Below are 22712 nucleotides of genomic sequence, written 5' to 3' on the forward strand. Positions count from 1 at the left end.
TCTGTGGAAAGACTATTAGATGTTCGATTTCTATGCCATAAGTCAGAACGAGGTCCAGGGTGTGTTTAAAACAGTGGGTTTATTACAGCCTAATATCTAATAATCAGTTCTAAGGCTCATTATCTACATAAACATGAATATTGAAATCACCTAAAATAACTACTTTATCTGTACTAAGGACTAAACTTGATAAAAACTCTGAGAATTCAGATAAAAATTCAAAGCATGGACCAGGAGTGCAGTACACTATAACAAATAGAATAGGCTTTAAAGTTTTCCATGATGGATGTGTAAGACTAAGAACCAAGCTTTCGAATGAGTTATAATTGAGTTTAGGTTTAGGGCTATTTATTAGGCTCGAGTTAAAAATGGCTGCAACTCCACCTCTTCAGCTGGTGCCTCGAGGAATGTGAGTATTAATATGACTGGGTGGAGTGGATTCATTTAGGCTGACATATTCGTCATGACACAGCCAGGTTTCAGTGAGACTAAATATATCAATATAATGATCTGGTATTAGATCATTTACTAATACGGCTTTGGATTGGAGCAATCTTGTGTTTAAGAGTCCACATTTAATTCTCATACTTTGTTGTACTTCTGCTGTGGTGATCTTTATCTTTATCAGGTTTATATGTACAACTCCTCTTCTGCTGATTTTTAAGTTCATTAATTCAGGTGGTCGGGGGGCAGACATAGTCTCTATAGGATTTTGGGTGGATGTCACAGAGAAGCTTGTAGGACAGCATCTCTGCCTCCTGGTCTCAACTCATGGTTGTCATGGTTTTGGTCTATTAATAAATTCAGTCAGATTTCTAGATATGAGAGCAGCTCCATCCAAAGTGGGATGCATGCCGTCTCTCTTGATCAGACCAGGTCTTCCCCAAAAAGTCTGCCGATTATCTACAACCTTACAATTATCTACATACGAAAGTGCATAGATTTCCATGTTTATTGTGACTTATAAAGGGGACACATAAACTTTTGGTAAGAATCCTACGCAGAGTTTTATAAATGAGATTCATGGTCACTACCGGAATTTAATTTACCCCATGCCCCAGAATGCTGCAAGGGGTTCAGTTTTACAAACCGGCACCGCACCCAAAGTTCGGTACTAGAGTCGCATCTGGACCTAACCCAATCCGTTATATATCCGTGCTGTCCCTTTCTATAAGTCCAGTGACCCGACCTATACTAATTAATTAAACACAGAGGCTACACTGCACTCACTTTAGAACTCATCCAGATTTTATTTTAGCAGGATTTGCAAGATGGCTGGTCTTTCTGCCGTTTTCTGTAATGTACTATCCCATTCAGATATGCAAAACATTTCCCATTGTTATCAGTCAGCTGCATTCTCAGTTCTGGAATTAAGATGAATTAAGAGGTGAAAGATTCACAAGATAGGCATTCACAATAAAATTAATCATGGTGAATAATTAGGTTTGATAAAATTATGCTGGTCTTGATGTTTTTAAAAAACTGCGCTTGGTTGATGGAAATCTTGTGAGCTACTGGAAGAAGTTTTGGGAGACCCAGATTTGGGAGACCCAATGCATGAAGGACAATAGTGATGAGCAATGCAAGTTTTAACAAGTTAACCAGCGCAATGCCCCCCCAAATCTAAAGGAATCCTTCTTGGTGACCACATCTATGCCTATAACTACGTCATACTTACGACATTTCCAAATAAGGTTATTCTTCATGGGACTACATCTCTTCCATACATGTGTAAGGATTACCTCTGACCGACTCAGAGAGACTAACTGACCATGTGGCATAGAGAGACAGGCTTTTTTCTGGCTATCTACCTTATCAGTACCTTCACAGCTATCCTAGAAACAGACAGTGAATTATTGTTTATAGTGAGTGACATTTGAGTGTGACCAGTATAGATACACTGCCTACATCAAAGAAAAGAGACTTTAATGAAAGAAAATATACCTTAAGAAGGAAAATTCCCTCACAGCCTTTATTTTCAATTGTTTTATTTTTATTTGTTCTAAAAATTACTTCACCTGCTGCCCACCCATGTGTACTTCCTTCTTACTTGTGCCTGTATAAATATATTTTTTACCCGTTACACATATTGTAATTTTTTGTGGGTTACCCAGTGCAGGACTCTGCCTCGTCCCTTCCCACCACCCTACACCCATTTTCGCTCCCCTAACTCTCATTCAGTGTCCGCTTCCACCATTGGTTGGAAGTCCCAGGCCAGTTTGAACACATTCATCTCATTTATGGTGAAATGCAAGAGTTGGAATTTGTTGGTCTTTAGATGAATTCCTCGTCAAGCTGTATTTAGAAGCATCTACAGGCGACCAAAATACTGTGCAGAATTTTTTGTTGAAGTGCTGTGTATCATCTGTGTTGACTTTAACTGGGTAGTTATTGTTGGTGATTTTAACAATCATGTCGACAACACTCAGAACAGCAGCACTGAAGAACTGTGTTGTAATCTGAATAATTATGGACTGACTCAGCATGTGATGAAGCCCATACACAGTAAGGGGCACACTCTGGACTGAATCATCTCACAGGGTCTGAACACTTCTAAGGTTGTGATTCCTGTATTTTCTTGCAAATGACTATCGTAGTGCATATAAATATTCAAATAGAGGTAATCAGAAAATGGTATATCACTGAAAAGACCTGTGAATTACTCTAAAATTGCAGGTATTTCTGCCCCTGGTGCTAGAGACTCTGGATCTATGACTGCAAACCACCTACTGCCCCCATGATCCTGGTCAACACCCACTACTTCAATTATTATGATTATAATTACTATTATTATATGTAGTTTCATTAGTGCTATTATTCAGCCTATTATTATAATTATTAGTTTTATTTAAGTGTCATTATTATTACACAACTTTTTGTGGTACCCGTATTGTGCTATCTTCCCTTTCCTCCCTCCTCCAAACAGCGCCACCATACTATTATCTCTATTATTACATTATAATGGTGATAATAATGTTAATACCCAGCGCAGAATTAGGTGGGGCAGAGGGGTTCCCAGGAGATTACCTTATGAGTATCATTGTCTTGGGCTGCCCCTCAAACCAAAGGAGGATGCTTTCCCACTGCGGGTACAACCAGTACCGGGCCATTTAGGGGGGAGCCTGTTCATCTTTTTTTTTTTTTCTATTTTCCTTAATTTTCCTGGATGTGCAAGAATTTGCTCCAATTAAACAAAGTTTAACAACAAAATTGTTTCTGATGTCAAAGGCGAACGATTAAATGTCAGTACTCTCAGACGTCTTGGTGTAGTCATGGACTAAGACCTAAATTTTAATAGCCATATTAAGGAAATTAAAATACTAGCCTTTTATTAATTATTATTCTAATTATTTGTGACTACTTATTCGTACCTCACACTGAACTGTAACTGTGCGGCAATTTTTATTCTCCTGTTTTATCTGTTTTATTTTATTCTATTTTTTATTTTTAAATTCTATTTTATTCTTAAATCATCTTTAAACATGTCTTTTTATATTGTCTTGTGTTTCTTTAATATCTTGTCTTCTCACATTTTATGTCTAATATAAAACACTTTGACATGCCTTGTTGTTGAAAGTCGCCATACAAACACAGTTGCCTTATTGAGTCGATTTAAATATTGAGTTTCTGGTTATCGATACTCTGTAGTGTTCAGTATAAACAGCTTTTATTATCTTGTTGTTTTCAATGTGCTGAAGCTGATTTGTAGTGTTTTCAGCTCTGATCATTAAAAGCTTATCTTGGTCAAGCATACAGGGCTGTGAGATTCCTCTGTTACCTTTATACTGGGTGCCATGTGGTGTATTGTTATAGCAACCCAAACTATTGATGTTATTTGCATCTAACTGTAATGTCCATACCATCCTGGCATCTGGACGTCTGAAAAAAAAAATCATAAAAATCAATTCTAAATCAAGTTTCTTGTAACATTAGATATGATTTATTGCTTGTTTTAACATACAATACAACTACATCTGAATGGGTTTTATGGTGTTTCTGTGATTATTGAGTATTATTTCCCAGGAAAATATCAGTTTTTCTGGGAAAACCCTGGTACTGTATTAATTGTAGTTTTCTTATACTGTCTCCTCGTGTATCTTAAATTTGGTCATAACATATCAATATAAAAACAATTCATTGTATCACAGTATCTTTGAGGTGGAAAAACCACACTGCCAACCACACTCATTCATGTGATGCTCTGTTCTTCAGCAAATACCAGTTTTAATACATTCAAATAGTTATAGTAGAGATTGGGACCATCTTTATAGTGTTGAGCTGTGTGCAGTAATAATCTGTCACGTGCAGTTCTTTATGCTGGTTTGTTTCATGTTTTGTTTTATTCATTCATTCATTCATTCATTTATTCGTGTAGATTTTTGACTTTTCTGAATTTATAGCTGTAACATTCAGGTAATCTTTTGCACTCAGTGCGCCACCTGTGAAATGTCTTTCCACTCTCTGATGTAGACTTGTGGGTCAGATAATTGAATGAAATGCATTAATTTACAGATTTTTATCTGGATTCATTTACACGTATTCTTAAAATGTTTATATAACCAGCTGAACTGATATCAAAGGTTTTCAGACCTTATATTGATCATCATCATCATCAGCTGTCTAATCTGTGCAATGATCAGCTGCATAAAAGCCTAGATGTTAGTAGAGAGAGCTAAAGGTTAGAAGGATAAGTATTACTACAGGGTGTTGAGTACAGGGACGTCCTTCCTTTTTTCAGATATTAGGATTTTAAAAACCTGCCTTCCTCACGTGCCTGAGTTTTATCCTCTCTGTTTTTCCGTCTGATATATGTTCTATTAAAATGTTTCTCTCTCTCTTTCTCCTAGTTTGCTCCCAGTTCTCTCGAGGTGTCTATGCCATTTTTGGCTTCTATGACAAGAAGTCGGTAAACACCATCACGTCCTTCTGTGAGACACTTCATGTCTCCTTCATCACACCTTCTTTTCCAGCAGAGGGAATGAATCAGTTTGTTCTCCAGATGAGGCCGGACATCAAGGGGCCGCTCGTTTCATTAGTGGAGTACTACAAATGGGAAAAGTTTGCCTATCTATACGACAGTGATAGAGGTAATGAGAATCTCATTAGTTATCACGTACAGCATGCGATTTCAGTGTTGCTGCTGCTTAACTTTTAACACAACTGCAATTAAAGGATCCCTTCTTTTTGTTTTTCAAAGAACCAAAATAGGTGGTGAGTGGAGCTGACTGATTTTAAAGTGTCTGCTGGACAAACAATGTAATGGCAACACTATTTGTAAATTACCTCAAACATATTTTGTCAGTTTCATTTTAACACTGATATATCGGTGCTATATCATGTTAGCTTATATCATATTGAAATAAGCTGATTTATTGGCCTGGCTGATGCTTTTGTACCTATCCCTTTAATATATCTGCATGTATTAGGTTATTGTGGGCAATGTTGGACTGTTTTATTATTTTCATTTCGATTCGATTTTACTTATTTTATTGGATTCTTATATGATTTGTGTATCAAAGTGATGGACTACTTTGATTTGTGATTTGCTCAGTCAGCCAAAAAACAGAGCTGTCTGTCTGGTTTAAAGCATTTTTAATTGCCCTTTTTTTTTTTTAAATTTACTATATCCCAATATATATATGATATTGTGTTATACTGTATAATTACACTGTGACGGTGGATTTTAGATAATAACACCCACATGTTTGCATCAGGTGATGGGGTGCTCCTTTTGGCACTGGATTTTGAATTAGTTATAGTCTTTTGACAAAAAGTTATTATTATATATACAGTGTAGTCAAATGCTTGTCATCTTTTTATTGATAGTTTTGAAAGTTTGGTTTAAGTCAACATGGCTTTACAAGAATTTAATTTTATAAAGCTGGTTCAAAGGCTTCTTCAGTTCAACCTGACCGGTGAGGGATTCCCAGGCATTTAAACTTTGTATGGTTGTTCACAGCTGGAGAGTGGTTTAGTCACATGTAGATCGTTGCAATATACAGGCACTAGCTGGAATACACAACTGGCAGCACCTTGTTATCACCTGCTGTGAGGTGATGGAAACCCTGGTGTTCTGAGTAGACGCAACTGCCTCTGGAGAGAGTCCCTTCAAATCAAACATGCTTGATATTTGTCACACTGTCGCAGATTCTGTCACTGTGAACATTTCAGCATTCAGCATTTCATGAAAACTGCCAAGTGGCCTCTACCTGAGTGTCAACGAGAGTTTTGTCTGTATTTATTCATAATCTGTCACCACAGTGAAATACAGACCATGTGAATTAGTTTTGTTTTCGATTTATTTTGCTTCTAGGCTTGCCTGTCACTCTCTCCCTCTCACTTGCTCCCTCGTGATTTTCTCTTGGTTATCTAATGAGGTAGTAAGGCTTTTAATTACATTGTGGTAAAATAAATAGAGAGAGAGAGACTGCACAGGAACCAAAAAATGTATTATTGTGTGCACAAAGAAAAGGTCTGCATCTTGAAATTGGAGACCCCTTGTCTAACTGCCTTTCCAGTATGCGAGTGTGCATTTATTGGGTGTGAAAAGAGCAATTTTGCCAATTAGGAGTGCTATAGAGTCCAAGAAGTCGTTCTCAAGTGGGAGACTTACATTAAACGGTCAGGGGGCTTCTTCTAGATATCCTTTGACCCCGATGACTGAGAATCTTCACAAATACAACTCTAATAGTTCTGAACCCCGACCCATAGTATATGGTGAAAATAGCTTGTAAAAAATGTGGTGTACACATACAGTTGTTATTTCATTTGGCATATACCTAACTGACATTTAATAGTAGTGTCACTGCCTTCTTGGCCAACAAAAAATACAAATCTCAACTGAATCTCAATTGTAGAGTTCTAGTTATTTTTAACAATTACAAATGCTGAAAGCTGAACCTAAATAGATTTGATAAAGGATAGGAACTGATTTGGATTGGATAAGCAGATTCAAAATTGGATTGTTAACCTGGCATGCACTGAAAAATGCCAGAAAAACTAAAAGGGTTGTATTCGGATTTAGCTGTAGTGCTATCCTTTTACCCATGTACAAAAGAGTAAGAAGACAAGCATTTAACTGACCATGTTTTGTGTGTGGGTTTGTTTGTGTAGGTCTTTCTACTCTTCAGGTAATACTGGACACTGCAGCAGAGAAAAAATGGGTCGTCACAGCAATAAATGTAGGAAACCTGAAAGATGAGAGGAAGGATGAAGCGTACCGCTCCCTTTTTCAGGTACTGATATTCTGTTCATACGGAGCACTGCACCCTGTTAGTACTGACTCCATGCATACTTAGAATTACCAAGATACACAAAAACAGGCACTATGGTGATGATTCCAAGGTTCAGTCATGACAGTGATAGCTCAATCTCAGTAGTGTAGCGTTTATAGGAGATAGCGAGTTCCTTCCTGACATGTTTAAAGAAGTGGCTTGTGACACAGCGTTTCATTGGCCCTGTTCATTCCTGGCATTAACATGCTTCTTGGTTGATCTGATCACAAGTGGACAGCTCTAAGTACGTCAGTTTATGCCTGGCGTTAGAATGCGTCTTCACATTAGTCTCAAGTGACCACTTGTGATCGGACATCACTTCCCCGCTGTATATGCAAATAAACATAAACATCGTTTTCATTTGCAAAGACCAAATGTGTCGTTGTTTTTAACGGGCAGCAATGCACTTCCCATGCCTAGTCTGCCGGAAAGTAAAAGAAGAAATCTAAACATTACAGACAGGGTCCATTCCTTGTTCCAGGCAAACTGTATCAACCAAAATGTGTAACGCATTCGTCATACATCTCTATGTGCTTTTCCATATTTTCAGACGTCATCGACAAAATCACAACTTTCCCAGTTTGTACGAATTGTATTTGTTTGTGAAAGAGTACGTACTTCTGCTTACATAGAGGACATCAGTTGAGTTGGCGGTCCTTCAATGTGGCCCAGGACACATTTGCGTATACACTGCTAAAAGAATTTGGCTATATGTGGCCCAGGCCACCTCCGAATGCTCTCATTGTGTCCCTAATGTGTCTTGGGTGCATTCACACACGTACTTAGAGCTGTTCACTTGTGATCAGATCACCCAAGACGCATGTTAATGCCAGGAATGAACAGGGCCATAAAGTGTCTCCCAGTTCAACATTATTATATCAACAGTATTACCAGTTACAAGGGCAGCAGTGCAGGCGGAACTGGTAAATGCAAACAAAAAAATGTTTTTAAATAAATGGTGATTATGTTAAATATTGACGTATATTGAAGAAATATTGAACCGTTCTTGGGCAAGATACTGAACCCCAAATTGCCCCAGATGTATCATCCGTGTATGATTGTGTGTGTGTGTGTGTGTGTGTGTGTGTGTGTGTGTGTGTGTGTGTGTGTGTGTGTGTGTGTGTGTGTGTGTGTGTGTGTGTGTAGAAAAGCCGTATGTATAGAAAAAAGAGTGCTGTATGAATGTGTGTGGGAAGTAGTGTAAAGTGCTTTGAGTGGTCGATAAGACTAGGAAAGCGTTACATAAGTGCAGTTCATTTCTCCAGATTACAGTGCACTCTAGTTCCGAGTTGAGAACACAACCTTTTCTTTATGTGAGGTAACTTTCTTTTGTGCATCTGGCATATTTTATTAATTTAGGTTCTGTGGAAATGTATTTGGTACCAGCTGTAGAGAAAGTGGAGTTATATTAGTTATACACTTGTTTACTACCCACCAAATTATTTGAAAATGTGAGAACTAGAAAATTGTCATTAGATAGAAAACAGCAGAGATTGAGATGGGTGGAGTTTCTTTTTTTGTGTTGATTTGTAAAGAAAATTTACTGGATACAGTAGAACTGGATTTGGTACTGGAAAGTTTATTCTTTACATTTGCATATTGTAGACTGATTTTGCATGTTCAGGTGACCTGCTGTGCTCTGAGAAAAAGGGTATGGGTAAGGGTACATGTACAAATTGAACAGTCACCGTTTTCCAGATAATTAGTACCAGATTACATAGTCTTTTCTAGGAGCGTTCTTTAAAAATTACGTTACATGTAATTTCCTGTGTAGGAAATTATTATGATTTCATGGGATCTGTGAAATGAAACGTTACTTCATAAGTTGTGTATGTGCAAAGAGGCAACACATTTTTTTCAGTTTTTGGTTTCTGTGATTTTAGGGAGATCTAGTTTAAAGCATTTTAACTTAATTTTTAGGGAGTCTTCAGCATGTAGCTGGATGACATACTCTCTACTGCACCTCTCCTCCCATTGGCAGTCACCAAAATACCAAACAGGTGCAGGTGAGGAAGGAACCTCAGTGCACTTTAGGACAATACCACTTGGTGTTTGCAAAACTAAGTTGCATACTGTGGAACTACACAAAAATAAGGACTTTGGTATGGAATACTGTTAAATACTAATCTGCTTTTTAGGACCTGGAGATCCGTAAGGAGCGACGCATCATCCTGGACTGTGAACAAGACAAAGTTAAAGACATCATGGAACAGGTTGATTCCAGTCTTGTCACTACTGCTACTACTAATATAAGTAGAACATCCATCAATCACCAAAATAGCTTCTTCTACTCCTTCAACGTGCTATAGAGCCATCCTTTGCAAAATATTGTATGATAGTCAAATACAGTATAATTTTCAGATGTCCTCTTAGGTCACCAGATTTAAAATATTTTTTTCTGTAAATTTGTTAACCTTTGTTTTTGTTGTAGCTGCCTTTTTAAATACCTCTTTGTCAGCATCTGTACACCATACTTTTACTGTGCTTTCTTTTCTTCAAAGCACATTGTATTCTCCTGCAATGGAATGTGCTCTCATACTATGTAAGAAGGTAGAAATAGGGTTGTGTTCTCTTTACTGGTTTCATTTTGGATCTTGTTCTAGGTTGATAAAATACCCACTTTTCTAGTCTCTGAGGCTAACAAATCTCTTGTGGAATCTCTATCTCTCTTCACTCCCTTTTGTGAGAAATATATGTACAAAATATTCACGTAAAACTCATAATACACAGGTCGAAGGTCATTTGTTAATGATAGTGAGTGGACTGCATATTTTTACAGCTCGAGAAAACCAACAAATTAGTGAGTCATGCATATCACATCTGTAATTTAAGCATATCAGTGTACTAAATCTAAATCAGGACCCCCAGTATTTGAAGCAAGTAGCTTATGCAGAAGAAGGTTAGCAAAAGTAGACTCAAAAAGATGTGGATTTAATAAGAGGATTAGGTGCTGGATTCAGATTTGCTAAAATGGTATTAGGCCCAAATCTGAGATGGAAATCAGTGGGTCAAGCCTTCACTCAGATTCTGCTGACATTCTTCAAGAATGTCAAGCATGCTGAATTTAAGTCAGCGTGTTCCTCTCTTCAGTCTGCAGTGACATCAAGAAAAACCCTCTCATCCATGGGAAAATTCCAGCTAATAATCAGCCAGCTGGAGGCTCCCGAGTATTGCCACACCTGCCCAATGCTCTCACCCTGTATAACTCCTGAGTAGGAGACAGACCAATGTCTATCAAGGAGTGTTTTTCGCCAGCTAATGCTGTGCATAGAAGTGAGTCCAGCGATATCTGTTTGGTTTTTATCAACTTTGCACAGCAGCTCTGGCTCCTTCTCCACAAAAGAATTCCAAATAATGGGCCCCATGTCTGAACTGCAAGAACTGCAAGAACCAGCCACCAGCCTTCAAGAATGAGCCCTGGTGTCTGTTTCTGAAACCCTTCAATCCATTTATTCATCTACACATTTACAGCTGATTTTTCAGGTCAGAGTAAGTGTGGTATACAGAAACAGAGAAACCAGATGTCTTTTCTTCAGCTCTGCCTTCCAGGTCATCTGCAGGATCCAGAGATTTTCCTGTGCTAGTTAGGCTATATAATTTCTCCAGTATATTTTGGATCTACCCTGGGATCCACTCTTAGCCTGAAACGCCCAGGTGACCTCCACAAGGACGTATCCATGAGCTATCCTAATTAGATGCCCGGTTAACCTCAACCGGTTCCTTTAAAGTAGAAGGAACAGAGGCCCTAATCCAATCTGTGAGCATAGACACGCTAAATATTCAATAGACTTTCATCTTAAAGAATAGTTAGAGTGTTCCACATTTCAACTGGGTGGGCAATCTAGGAATCATAAACCTGTCAATCTGGTGACATCAGACAGTCACTTTTTGCCCTTTGAATTGGTGTACTATGAATTAAAAAGGCTGTAAATCCTTCATGATTGAGCTAATGTGGAACTAAACACCTTCTGAAAGCCAGAAATTAAACTCCATCGGTGTGTGATTGCACATCCGAAGTGCTGGGATGTCAATCACTCTCCAACAATATTCAGACCCAGTAGTTTAGTAATGTTTTCCATAATTTAACTAAGCTGTTGTTGAATCTAAAGCACGTTGATCGCTCATGTCTTTGCCAATGTAATGCTGTTGTTTTGCTTGCTTTTACATTGATAATTAGTGCTAACAAATGCCGCCACAACCACCCTTCTCGTTATTCTTCAGTGTTGCTATACAAACAGAAATGTGACATTCGTTGGCCATAGTGTAGCTGTCCAATAAATGCATTGTATCTGCAAAATTTGTGATTTGGACATTTTCTGATAAACTGAAGGATACAGTGTTTTCTTCATGGTTTGAGAAAATCATCCTAGTTCTTATGCTAGATAAACCATTAAAAACCCAATTAATTATTGAATGTAATTATAAACTGAAAACAGTATTTTTTTCTTAGCTCAATAAAATTAATTGTTTTGATGGTTTTCACAGCAACAATACACTGAAAAAAGCCGAAAAACATAGCAGTGCATTTGATTTTTATGACAGTTTTTTATCAATTTGTATTTGTTTGTTGTCGTTGTTCTGTATGTTATTGACACAGATTGTACTCTTTTCCCATCAGGTGATCACTATAGGCAGACATGTAAAGGGTTACCACTATATCATCGCCAACTTGGTGAGTCACTGGCTTTCTCTAATGTGACTCAGCACGCACAAACTTGTTGAGCTTTAGTAGTTTCAGTTCACTGATGTTAGCATAGCAAGCAATGGCCATGTTAAGCAGAGCTAGATAGAAACATGTTCCTGCTAATTTTCTCTTCACAAGCATGCCTGTTGGTTATAATATATATATTATTGTTAATCTGCCTCTGTTTGTGCAGTTGAAGGTCACACATTTGTGGCTAAGCAAAATCAAAATGCCACTGATGGCAGTGTTAATAATAACCAAAAAAAAGATGGTAGTTATGGTAATGGAAATTGCTTTTGGCTCTATCAAATCCTGGCAGAGATTAAGAATAAAAAATAATGAAGAAAAATAAAATTTGCAAGAGAAGGTCAAAAGGCATCATTTAAAATGATTTTCTTTTCTTGTTCTTGTTGTTGATCATGTTCCAGGGTTTTGTAGATGGTGACCTCTCTAAAATCCAGTACGGAGGTGCAAATGTGTCTGGGTTTCAGATAGTAGATTTTGATGATCCTGTGGTAGCAAAGTTTGACCAACGATGGGAGGCTCTGGAAGAGAAGGAATATCCTGGAGCTGATACACGGATCAGAGTAAGATTTGTATTATTATTATTATTATTATTATTATTGTCAGGGCAGTATAATCATACTAATATTATCTTAATAATCTAACTCGATTCTCCATGTATTATAAGTTCTTCAGTGCATAACCTTTTATTGTGAAGCACTTTGTGGCCATACTGGCCACACAGTCCATGCGCTCAAGACCTACCACGGTGCGTTCATCATTGCTCTCGCACAATTAAAATAGGGTCATTTATGTTTGGAATATTCACAAACTTGATTAAAATTTTGTGGGTCTGACTTTTGACATTTAACGTGTTTTTGTAATAATGAGCTTCCAGAGAAAGAGATGCAGTTTAACAGGTTACGGTACCAAGTTGGGATGATGGCTCTCAGAATGGAACCAAGTGCAACCTACAATAACCACACAATAGGCAGCACAAGGGTGATGTTCCAACATGTCTGTCTAAGCTCAGCACTGACATACAGGGTTATTGAGGTGATAATAATTTTTGCAAATATTTCTGTCTTTCAGTATACCTCAGCCCTCACCTATGATGCTGTCCATGTGATGACTGAGGCGTTCCGCTTCCTTCACAAACAGAGAATAGACATGAGTCGTCGTGGCAACAATGGGGATTGTCTGGCTAATCCTGCAGTGCCCTGGGCCCAGGGGGTGGAGATTGAACGAGCCCTCAAACAGGTAACCATGGATTAGACCCTCCTCACTAAGAAGAGAGATAGAATGAACCAGTTCTATAAAAGCTGATAATAGTTAGTGTTTAGCCTTCATGAGGGATGCTATGGGTAATGAAGCAGAAAACAGAGATGGCACTGAAAACTGATTGCTGTTGGAAAACTCAGATGTAAGGCCATGTTCAGACTGACTTTGGCCTCGCATGAATACAGCCCACTCCTCATTTGAAAGGGAGGGCTGTGTTGGCAGGGGTCCCAACGTAGGGGCCTCTAGGCGACAAAAGTATTGTTATCTGGCAGAAGTTAAACCTGGCTCAACTTATTGTTCAACGCAATGCAGCATCATCTGGCAAGGCATTGTGGTAACCAATTAAATAGATGCAAGCACACATTCCTGGTAGATTACTATGTAACATGAACAAAATATCTCTACAGTTTGCCTTGCGGTTGTCATGACAGAAAATAAAATGACAGTTGCTGTGATATCTTTCTAGAGTTGACACTGTCTCATAGTATTATATACCACTGTGCTGTGTTTTGGTGTCTGATAAATCTTAAAAGTCATAGATCTGTTACACAAACTTGCCATCCTGGATCATATTTCATTGTCATAGTGGTACAGGAAACAACACTTCCCCATCAATGCAGCCTTTAGCATTATAATCATAAACTGTACTGTAAGAAATTGAAACAATGGCAAAAAAAACAAAAACCATAAACATCATAAAATATCTTATTCTTTATTTTTTGTGGTCAGCGCCATCTTTTCTGTTTGGAGCTAGGATCCTCCAAATTACAAGTGCGGGGTGTTGCTTCTCACGCTCTGTGAACACACCCTGCTCCCTCAGACAGACGTAAAGGCTAGCTTATTGAAAACACCAGTCAACAGCCTAACTGGTAGTTCCTTAACCACAGCTAGATATTCTCTCCATAAAAACATACCACAGAGTGCAGGTAACGGTAATAAATACTTTCACCGCAGACTGCAGTGATGGCCGTGAATAGACAAAAACTCTTGTAACAGTAGTAAATGCATTCAACACAACTTTTCTTGAACCTTTTGCCTTTTAGCTAGCATGCTAATGCAAATTTTCATTTAGATCTTTTTACTGTACTGGCCAAAATATTTGAAGTGGATACATTTGTGTAAGACCCTGTCTCAGTCAGCCAACAACCAAGACAAGGTATATTGGTACCCCAGGTATAGCGTAATTAAAAGATTTTCTACTTTATGTCTCTTCACTGGAGTTGTTGTTTTGAAAACACCTGTTGCACACAGGGATGAGCCCCAGTCTCGGTTACAGACAGTGAATAACAGGAGTAAAAAGTCTGTTTTATAGTGACCATCATCAACATGCTCAGCAGATGTATAGCTACTGTATATTAAAACCTGATTACCATAATGTGATATTAAACTACTTTAATCTGAATGAATTGTGATAAACATTGTGTAAATAGGGTTATCAGGTTTTATTTGGTCACTTTCATTCCCCTTAATTCACATCACTGAAGAGCTATGATTTTTGCATCCACAGCAAAGCTCTGGGCTGTCTCGAGACCAGGGACTATTTAACTTGACTGAATGTGAACAAACTGACAAATTTTTTTAATAGTTCTATTCATGCCTCTGTAAAAAGTTTACTTGATTTCCTTTCATATTTAATTAAGTAATTAGAACTCCATGTGGGCTCCTAATTTCAAAATTTATTTTTCAAAAGCGTCAGTCTTGTGTGACAGCATCTTTTTAAAGTCTTGTGTATGAATTTAGCAGCCACATCAGAACAGTAAAAATGCATAGGCTACAATCAGGCAACTCTAATGTTTCTCCTTTTGCTCAAAAAAAGGTTAAATGTGTCTACATGATCCACCAAAAGAATGTAGAAGTTTGTGATGCCTAAATGGTAATGTGTTTGAGGAGGAATTTTGAAAAATTACTGTACATAACTCACATATGGAATTATTCATCCAGCGTGATAGTTCATATTAAAGTATGCATAATAATAGTTGTTCTTGCTGGTCAAACAAGGGAGGTCAATTGGAATTATGAATGTTATTAATCTTAATTATTATTTAATTTAAACAAACATTTTTAAAAATCTCCATTATTGTTTGTGAGGTTATACAGATCATTGTAGGTGGTTGAAATGCAAGCGCAAGAAAGCACACAATAAGTTTTCAATTTGATTACATACATTTATTATAAATATTAAACACTACAACTAACACAAAACAAAGACACAACAGTACAAAGCTATGAGTGAATAAATGAGTATGAGAGTTTTAAATCTATTTTGGAGATTGTATGCAAGACCTAAAATAAAGGGAAATGACTGTTACTCCAAGAAGCAGTGAGTCACATCAACAGCAAGTTATAAATTATGAAAGGACCAGGGTTTAAGCAAATTGGGGATATATGAGGATACTTGCATGCACCCGGGAGAGTCTTCTTCCTGTGTTGCAGAATTGGGTCCTAATAAACAAGGTCCTGATGAATTTGTGTTGCGCTGATGGACTGTTTGGAATGCCATAATGTGAAGCTGACACGTGATGAATGAGTGTGCTAAAGTCTGGAAGGATAGGGTCCGATGGAGGAGAGCTTCCTTAGCTCTCAACTCACACTTTTTGTCTCTTTGTTTTTGTTTTTGTTTTGGTCTGACTGCTCAGAAGATGCATTCTGGCCAGGTCTTTGGGGGCACAGTCAGGGACAGACAGGCTCTTCTTCTGAAAGTTGTTACTCCTTTGACTGAACATGCTGTTCTTAAAAACAATCATGATTTCTAATATTATATTTTCAAATTGCAAATTTAGCAATTTGAGATTTAAACAAGCCGAATGATACTAAACGTGATATTCAAACATCAATATTTCAATATTCAAATATGAAAAATGTTGTGAGAAACATGTGATGTAGCAAGTCGTGTTGTTGGTGATAATTTCCATCTGTAGGGTTGCTTTTATGCTGGTTTGCTTGGAGATAGACTTTAGTTCTTTGGTCTGTTATTTAAGTCCCAGAAAATCGGAGTTCACAGTAATATTAAAAGATGTTGCCAGCAAGTCTCCTTGGTCGACTGGTGAGTTATGATAGTAAATGGGGAGATAATGTTAGTCCCAATTGTGATTGCATCCCACAGTGGGATGGGGGTTGGACATTCCAGATTGCTGGCTCTTGACCGCAAAGGGGCTTGAAGGGTCAAAGGTTGCAAGGTCAGTGTTCTGGTTAAGTGGCCGTGCAGGAGATGAGTGTTTCCTTATCCTGTTGCTTTGGTATTTGTGGGTCACTTTTAATGAGAAGTCTGGGAATCTCACCGATTGTGTTGTTGGCCAGCATCCAATGGGGGGGTTTAGGGAAGTGCTGGTTATGTTGGGCTTGAAACTTGAAGGGACTTTCCCCTACACTTGTTACTTGTAACTCCTGAACCACAAACAGTAGAAGAGGGAAGTTAGTATACCAGTGTTGTAGGGTAAAGAGCGGTTCTTGGTGGGAGATTTTTTTAATGCTAACTTTGATAATGTAAGGCTCAGTCTGTACTATTTGTGCCAACGTGAGCTTTTATGCAAGTGCTGTTTTAAAAAGAGATTTTAGAAGAGATTTTGTGACATAGGGAGTTTATGTGACGACTGCAGTTAGGTGATTACTTGTGCAAAACCAGGTCATAAAAGAAACTTTTTAAAAATATGGTTTTTGATTTTTCATGGAGTTTAGGTTTATTGACAACACCCCAATATATTTTAAAATACAGCATATAACATGTTATGGAAATAGAACGCTTGAGTCCTAGACTTATTTCCATCATTGTCTCGGGTGTATTCGCAGTCCAAAAAGGAGTTTTTCTTTACATCCACCAAGATGCAGGAAGATTTTCTTTGCCATTTTTTTGTAACATATTAATCAGGAGATCAATATGCTTATACTGTGTTACGACTTTCACTATACGTTTCAAGTAAAAAACAAAAAAAAAACTTGAACATGTGTGAGTGCTAACTTAAATGAAAAACTTGAATATGTGTGTGTGTGTGTATGTTGTGTGTATGTGTGTGTAGGTGCGTGCAGATGGTTTAACAGGGAACATTCAGTTTGACCAGTACGGGAAGAGAATCAACTACTCTGTGACAATCATGGAGCTGAAGAACAATGGGCCTGTTAAGGTAACTGAACAATCAATTTGCCATCGTGAATACCATGTCAGCATGTAGCTATGTGGACGATATATAATCTCTTTGTGTGAGTGTGTGTGTATTTGGTTGTGTGTTCTTAGATTGGCTATTGGAATGAGGTGGATAAGATGGTGGTGACAAAGTCAGACCTTTACCCTAATGACACCATGGGAATGGAAAACAAGACGGTCATCGTTACAACTATACTGGTAATAAACAAATAAAAAAAGTTACTTAGGTACATAGAATGTTGGGAGGATTACAGTAAAAATTAAACTATTTATTTCATTTTATTTCTCACACTATTATAAAATTAGTGATTTCTACTATGGTGGACAATAAAATTGTATTGTATCGTACTTTAGATTACAAATTAAGTGCAGGAACAGAAGCGGACATAAGCATGGGATTAAATAATGGAAAGGCAGTTTTTTCTGTACTTTTAAAATCAAACTGACAAGGTTTAAAGTGAGTTAACAGTCTTGTTGGCAATATGGAAAAGACACATTTCACAGTCAAGCATGTCATATAGTTAGGAATAACTGTGATAAAATAATAGGTATTAATTACTGTGTGTATGTGTGCGTCTAGGAAGCCCCTTATGTGATGCTGAAGAAAAATGCTGAGCTGTTTCAAGATAATGACCGTTATGAAGGTATATACTGTGCTGCATGTGTGTGTGTGTGTATGTGTTTGTTTTATGATGCAAAATATATTTTTAAAATTTCATTTACTTTTATATTTTACTAATACAATTTTACTAATTTATTTAATGAAGCACCATCATACATCTTCCAAAACCACCAGCTGATGTATCTCTTTGTGCATGCGTGTGCGTGTGGTTGTTTTTGTTTTTTTTGTTTTTTTTGGACTGATGCTAGGTTACTGTGTTGACCTGGCTGCGGAGATTGCAAAGCACTGTGGTATACGCTACCAGCTAAGGATTGTGGGAGATGGCAAATATGGAGCAAGAGATGCAGAAACCAAGATCTGGAATGGTATGGTTGGAGAGCTGGTGTATGGGGTAAGCTTTAAAACATGCACACACAATAATATGGCTGATGCTATGTCCAAGAGAGATTCCAATTCAATTCCATTCAATTCAATTTTATTTATATAGCACCAAATCATAACAGAGGTTATCTCAGGGCACTTTTCATATAGAGCAGGTCTAGACTGTACTCCTTCTAGTTATATTTACAGAGACACAACATTCCCCCATGAGCAAGCACTTGGCCACAGCAGCAAGGAAAACACGCAGAAACCTTGAAAAGAACCCGGCTCATGGTGGCTGGCCCACTACCTTGGCTGGCTGGGTTGAAGGAAATTCCACTTGAGCTGAACCCTCATATCATTAATCAAATTTGGTTTGGGTCTGGATGTTGGTAAACCAGTCTATTGGCAATCTGACATAAGACAAACCAAGACAAACCACACTTGGGAGTTGAAGCATTTGCCATTATGCTTTAGTCTTCTCTTATTGGTCTGGAATTGAGTGGCATGGCCGGGTTGCTGACATATGAAAAAAGTAATGAAAAGTGTAATAGGAAGGTGGTTAGATGGATTAGATTGGTTGGTAAAGTGTAAAATATTTAAATGTTTGGGTAAGACGGGTGATGACTACACGGTAAGGTGTTTGGAGAGGCAGTTGGATAGGGTCAGGGATAGGGGTTAATGAAGCCGCTTGGCAACCCGCAGTCAGAGCGTGTTTTCAGTTAAATGAGGTGGGACATGAGTAAAGTGCATATAAGAGAGACAGGTAAATAGATTCAATAGGTAAAGTGGGTAAATGCCAAGGACTTGTTGCAGGGTTAGATGGAGTTAAGTAAAATCAAGGGGCTAGTGAAGTAGTTGGCGAAAAGCAGGATAAATTAGCTTGATAAAATAGGTGGTTACATATGGAATACACAGGTTAGGCTTAGATGAGTTTGGTGATGACAAGTTGGTGAAGATAGCAGAGCAGTGACTAATCACTAGGTGACTAGTTTTAGCAGCTGAATTAAATATGGGTTGAGGTGGTAAATCAGTGAAATACATATAATGGGATAAACTGGGTAAGTGGCATAGGTGGTAATAATTGGACTGGGTGAGTGGTTAGAATGAATCAGGAAAATCCAGTGGTTAGGTAAGTGAGGTAGGTAGTACACATAGCTGGTGATAAATGTAGTACATGAATATGTAAATAAACAGAATTTGGTAAGTGACATAAATCATTTACAGTAAATTGGGTACTAACAGAAATAGGTGGTGAAAAGTGTAATAGGAAGGTAGTTTGTGGTATTAATAAATACACTCAGTGGCTGGTTCTTCAAGTAATCAAATGGATAAATTGAATATGAAGATATGTTAATTGGGAAAGTGCCATAGGTGGTTATAAATGGACTAGTTCGGGGGTAGATTACATTGGGTAAATTAGGCGTCCAAGTAATTGAACACAAAGATGCTTACTTAGATTAGATAAGTGGTAATAAGTGAACTAGGTAACCCTGACCGGTTTTGATAATGACCAGATAGGTGAATGTAAATGGAGCAGCAGCTAAAGCAGGGGTAGATAGCCGCTTGGCTGGGTGACCAGAGTTCAAATTCATGTGAGAGTTTCTCCTCAGTTAAATGTGGTTGGAAATCTGTGAAATACATACAAGGGGATAGGTATAGGTAAAGGCAAAGGTGGTAATAATGAAACTAGTGAATGGTTAGAATGAATCATGTAAATCAGGTAGTTAGGTAAGTGAGGTAGGTAGTACATTTGGTTTGTGTGGCTCAATAGGTAAATGGATACGATTAGTCAAGTGATGTAAGTCAGGTGGTTAGATAACTGAAAATAGGAAGGTGCTTTGGTGGTAGTGATAAATAAACTTGGTGGATGGTTGGTCAGGCAGTTCGGTTGATTAATTGAATATGTAAATAGGTAGATGGGTAAGTTGGGAAGGTGCCATAGGTGGTAAGACTGAGTGGGTGGTTAGACTGAGTCAGTTAAATTGGGTGCATAGGTAATTTAATATGAAGATGAGCTGGGTGATCACTAATTTGTGAATGGAGCAGCTGGATAGATAGGACTAGGTGATTGGAGTAGAATGAATCAGGTAAATCAGGTGGCTAAGTAAAATAAGGTAGGTAGTACACACTGTTGGTGACAAATGGATGGCTGAATATGTAATAAGGTTGGAATGGGTAAATTACATAAATCTAGTAAATCAGGTGGTTAGGTAACAGAAATAGATGTTTGGAAATGTGATAGGAAGGTTCTAGTTCTATGTTGGAAATCATATGAATATGGGCAGGTAGACGCTGGTCGGCTCTGAGTCTTTTGTTAGCATTTCAGTATTAAATTTAATTAGATTAAAATTATTTAATATGCTGCAAATACTAGCTTTTTATGTTTATTTATAATTCATTTAGGCTAATAAGGCTACCAAGTAGAGTGCACTCTAGTTAATATACAGATAACGTGCAGATTCTTTTTTCCCCGTGCCCAGTCAATGAAGAGTAGGTGAGATTTCAGTCAACCTAGATTTTCTTCGGTTGACTACAACTCTATTAATCAGAAGGTAAAGTTGGCAAGGAAGGAGGTACATATATGTGGTGATAAATGGACTGTGTGGAATACTGGGCTGAATCAGGTGGTAAGGAGGGTGAGGTAGGTAGCACTATTTTTGTACGGTACAAAGCACAGTTAAGTTTCCCATCACAGTTTGATATTACATTGTAAGTGAGTATGTTAGACTCTGTTACAACAAACGCGAATCACATCTGCTCCCTTGATCGGTTTTAAAAGCAGAGTTTCTTTTAAGGGAACATTGAACATGTTTTTGTGAATGTATGTTTCTGTACACATTGAAGATTTGGCAGTTAACGTGTTCTCCACTTAATTATAGCTCATGATCTTATTTGGTGTCACAGCTTAAGCAGTTAAATATCACTGTAATGCAATAAATAAAATAAAAGTAAACCTAAAAATGTGGTCTTACGTGTTTTTAGAGAATATTACAGGGAGAGAGTCCTCACAGAACATTTACGTAAAACAAATGTAACTTATGAAAACTAAGGTTAACACAAAAAAAAATAGGATGTGTAGGTCAGCGACATCAGCAATGAAGGGAGTGCATGGATGAGTACCAGGTGTGCTATAGAGGTGTTGAATGTGCAAAAGCAAAAGAGGAGGTTGCAGGATGGATAGGAAGAGAAAGACGAGGGATCACATGGGCCAGCTTTTACAGCCTGATAGTCCACTGTCTGCCAATTATCTGAGCTTCTGAACTTGACAAGGACATCTCCCTAGACAGTAGGAGGGGCATCACAACAGATTAAAAAAAAAAAAAAAAAGTTCCGCAGTTTGATTTGTTCTTATTGTGCATTTCTTTCTCCTCTTTCCAACAGCTGACTCAAGTCCATGAAGAGACCACACTGTCAAACACTCTCACTCTGTCTTTGTCTCTCCAACAGAAAGCAGATATAGCAGTTGCTCCCCTGACGATCACTCTTGTTCGTGAAGAGGTGATAGATTTCTCCAAACCCTTCATGTCTTTGGGAATCTCCATCATGATCAAAAAGCCACAGAAATCCAAACCAGGAGTCTTCTCCTTTCTGGACCCACTGGCCTATGAAATCTGGATGTGCATTGTCTTTGCCTATATAGGAGTTAGTGTTGTACTCTTTCTGGTAAGTGAGTCTGTTTACGTGTATAGATGTTATTTGTTCCCCTCCAAAACTCTCAGGTATTAAACTTACACCATGCCAAGATATGGCTGTCAGAGGTTCCTAAAGCGGGTGTGTTATGCGCACGCATGAATATTCTGCCTGAAATGTGCTCAGTGTAGTTGAAGCCTGAAAATAAGATTCAGATCCTAGTAATGCAGATAACGTGTGTGTGAAGACAGCTGTATTAAATACAATTAAAGTTTATGTGTTCCATTAAATTAAATTGATGAAATCATGACAAAATGTTGCTGAACTTGGTAGACAGCCTGTAAGAATCTGGGCCTACATTACATCCAATAGCCCAAGAACACATTTTTTTGTGTAGATCCATACACAAGACTCCCACAATTTAACCTGGATCTAATGTCCTCAATGGCCATTGGCCCCTTCCGATGTTTTGAGCAGTTTTGATCTGGTGTTCATAAACAGCTGATCTTGTCTGTGTCCAATGGTCATTCAGTCTCTTTTCCCGGGTCTTTGCTGTTTCACTGAAGTAATGTTCCTTACAGCTGTCATATGGTGCCATGATGATGTCATACATCACTCCAGTCTTCCACTTAGTGAGGCTCTTGTCTTTAAAATGGCCTCTGACTAGGGATTCCGGTCTTAGAGGCACTAACCATAATACACACCCGGCAATGCTTC

General features: G+C 38.0%; 1 protein-coding gene across 1 annotated transcript in view; it reads left to right on the forward strand.

The window, feature by feature from the left end:
* Nucleotides 1–22712, forward strand: part of LOC120800583 (glutamate receptor 2-like) — a 101955-nt gene that overhangs the window by 30999 nt on the left and 48244 nt on the right. The window contains exons 3-13 of the mRNA XM_040146784.1: nt 4848–5087; nt 7114–7235; nt 9413–9487; nt 11893–11946; nt 12387–12545; nt 13054–13221; nt 17256–17360; nt 17471–17578; nt 17961–18024; nt 18251–18393; nt 21813–22028. Coding sequence (XP_040002718.1) covers nt 4848–5087; nt 7114–7235; nt 9413–9487; nt 11893–11946; nt 12387–12545; nt 13054–13221; nt 17256–17360; nt 17471–17578; nt 17961–18024; nt 18251–18393; nt 21813–22028 — 1454 coding nt within the window. The remainder of the gene's footprint in view (nt 1–4847; nt 5088–7113; nt 7236–9412; nt 9488–11892; nt 11947–12386; nt 12546–13053; nt 13222–17255; nt 17361–17470; nt 17579–17960; nt 18025–18250; nt 18394–21812; nt 22029–22712) is intronic.

This window comes from Xiphias gladius, chromosome 15, assembly GCF_016859285.1.
Source record: "Xiphias gladius isolate SHS-SW01 ecotype Sanya breed wild chromosome 15, ASM1685928v1, whole genome shotgun sequence".
NCBI lineage: Eukaryota > Metazoa > Chordata > Actinopteri > Istiophoriformes > Xiphiidae > Xiphias > Xiphias gladius.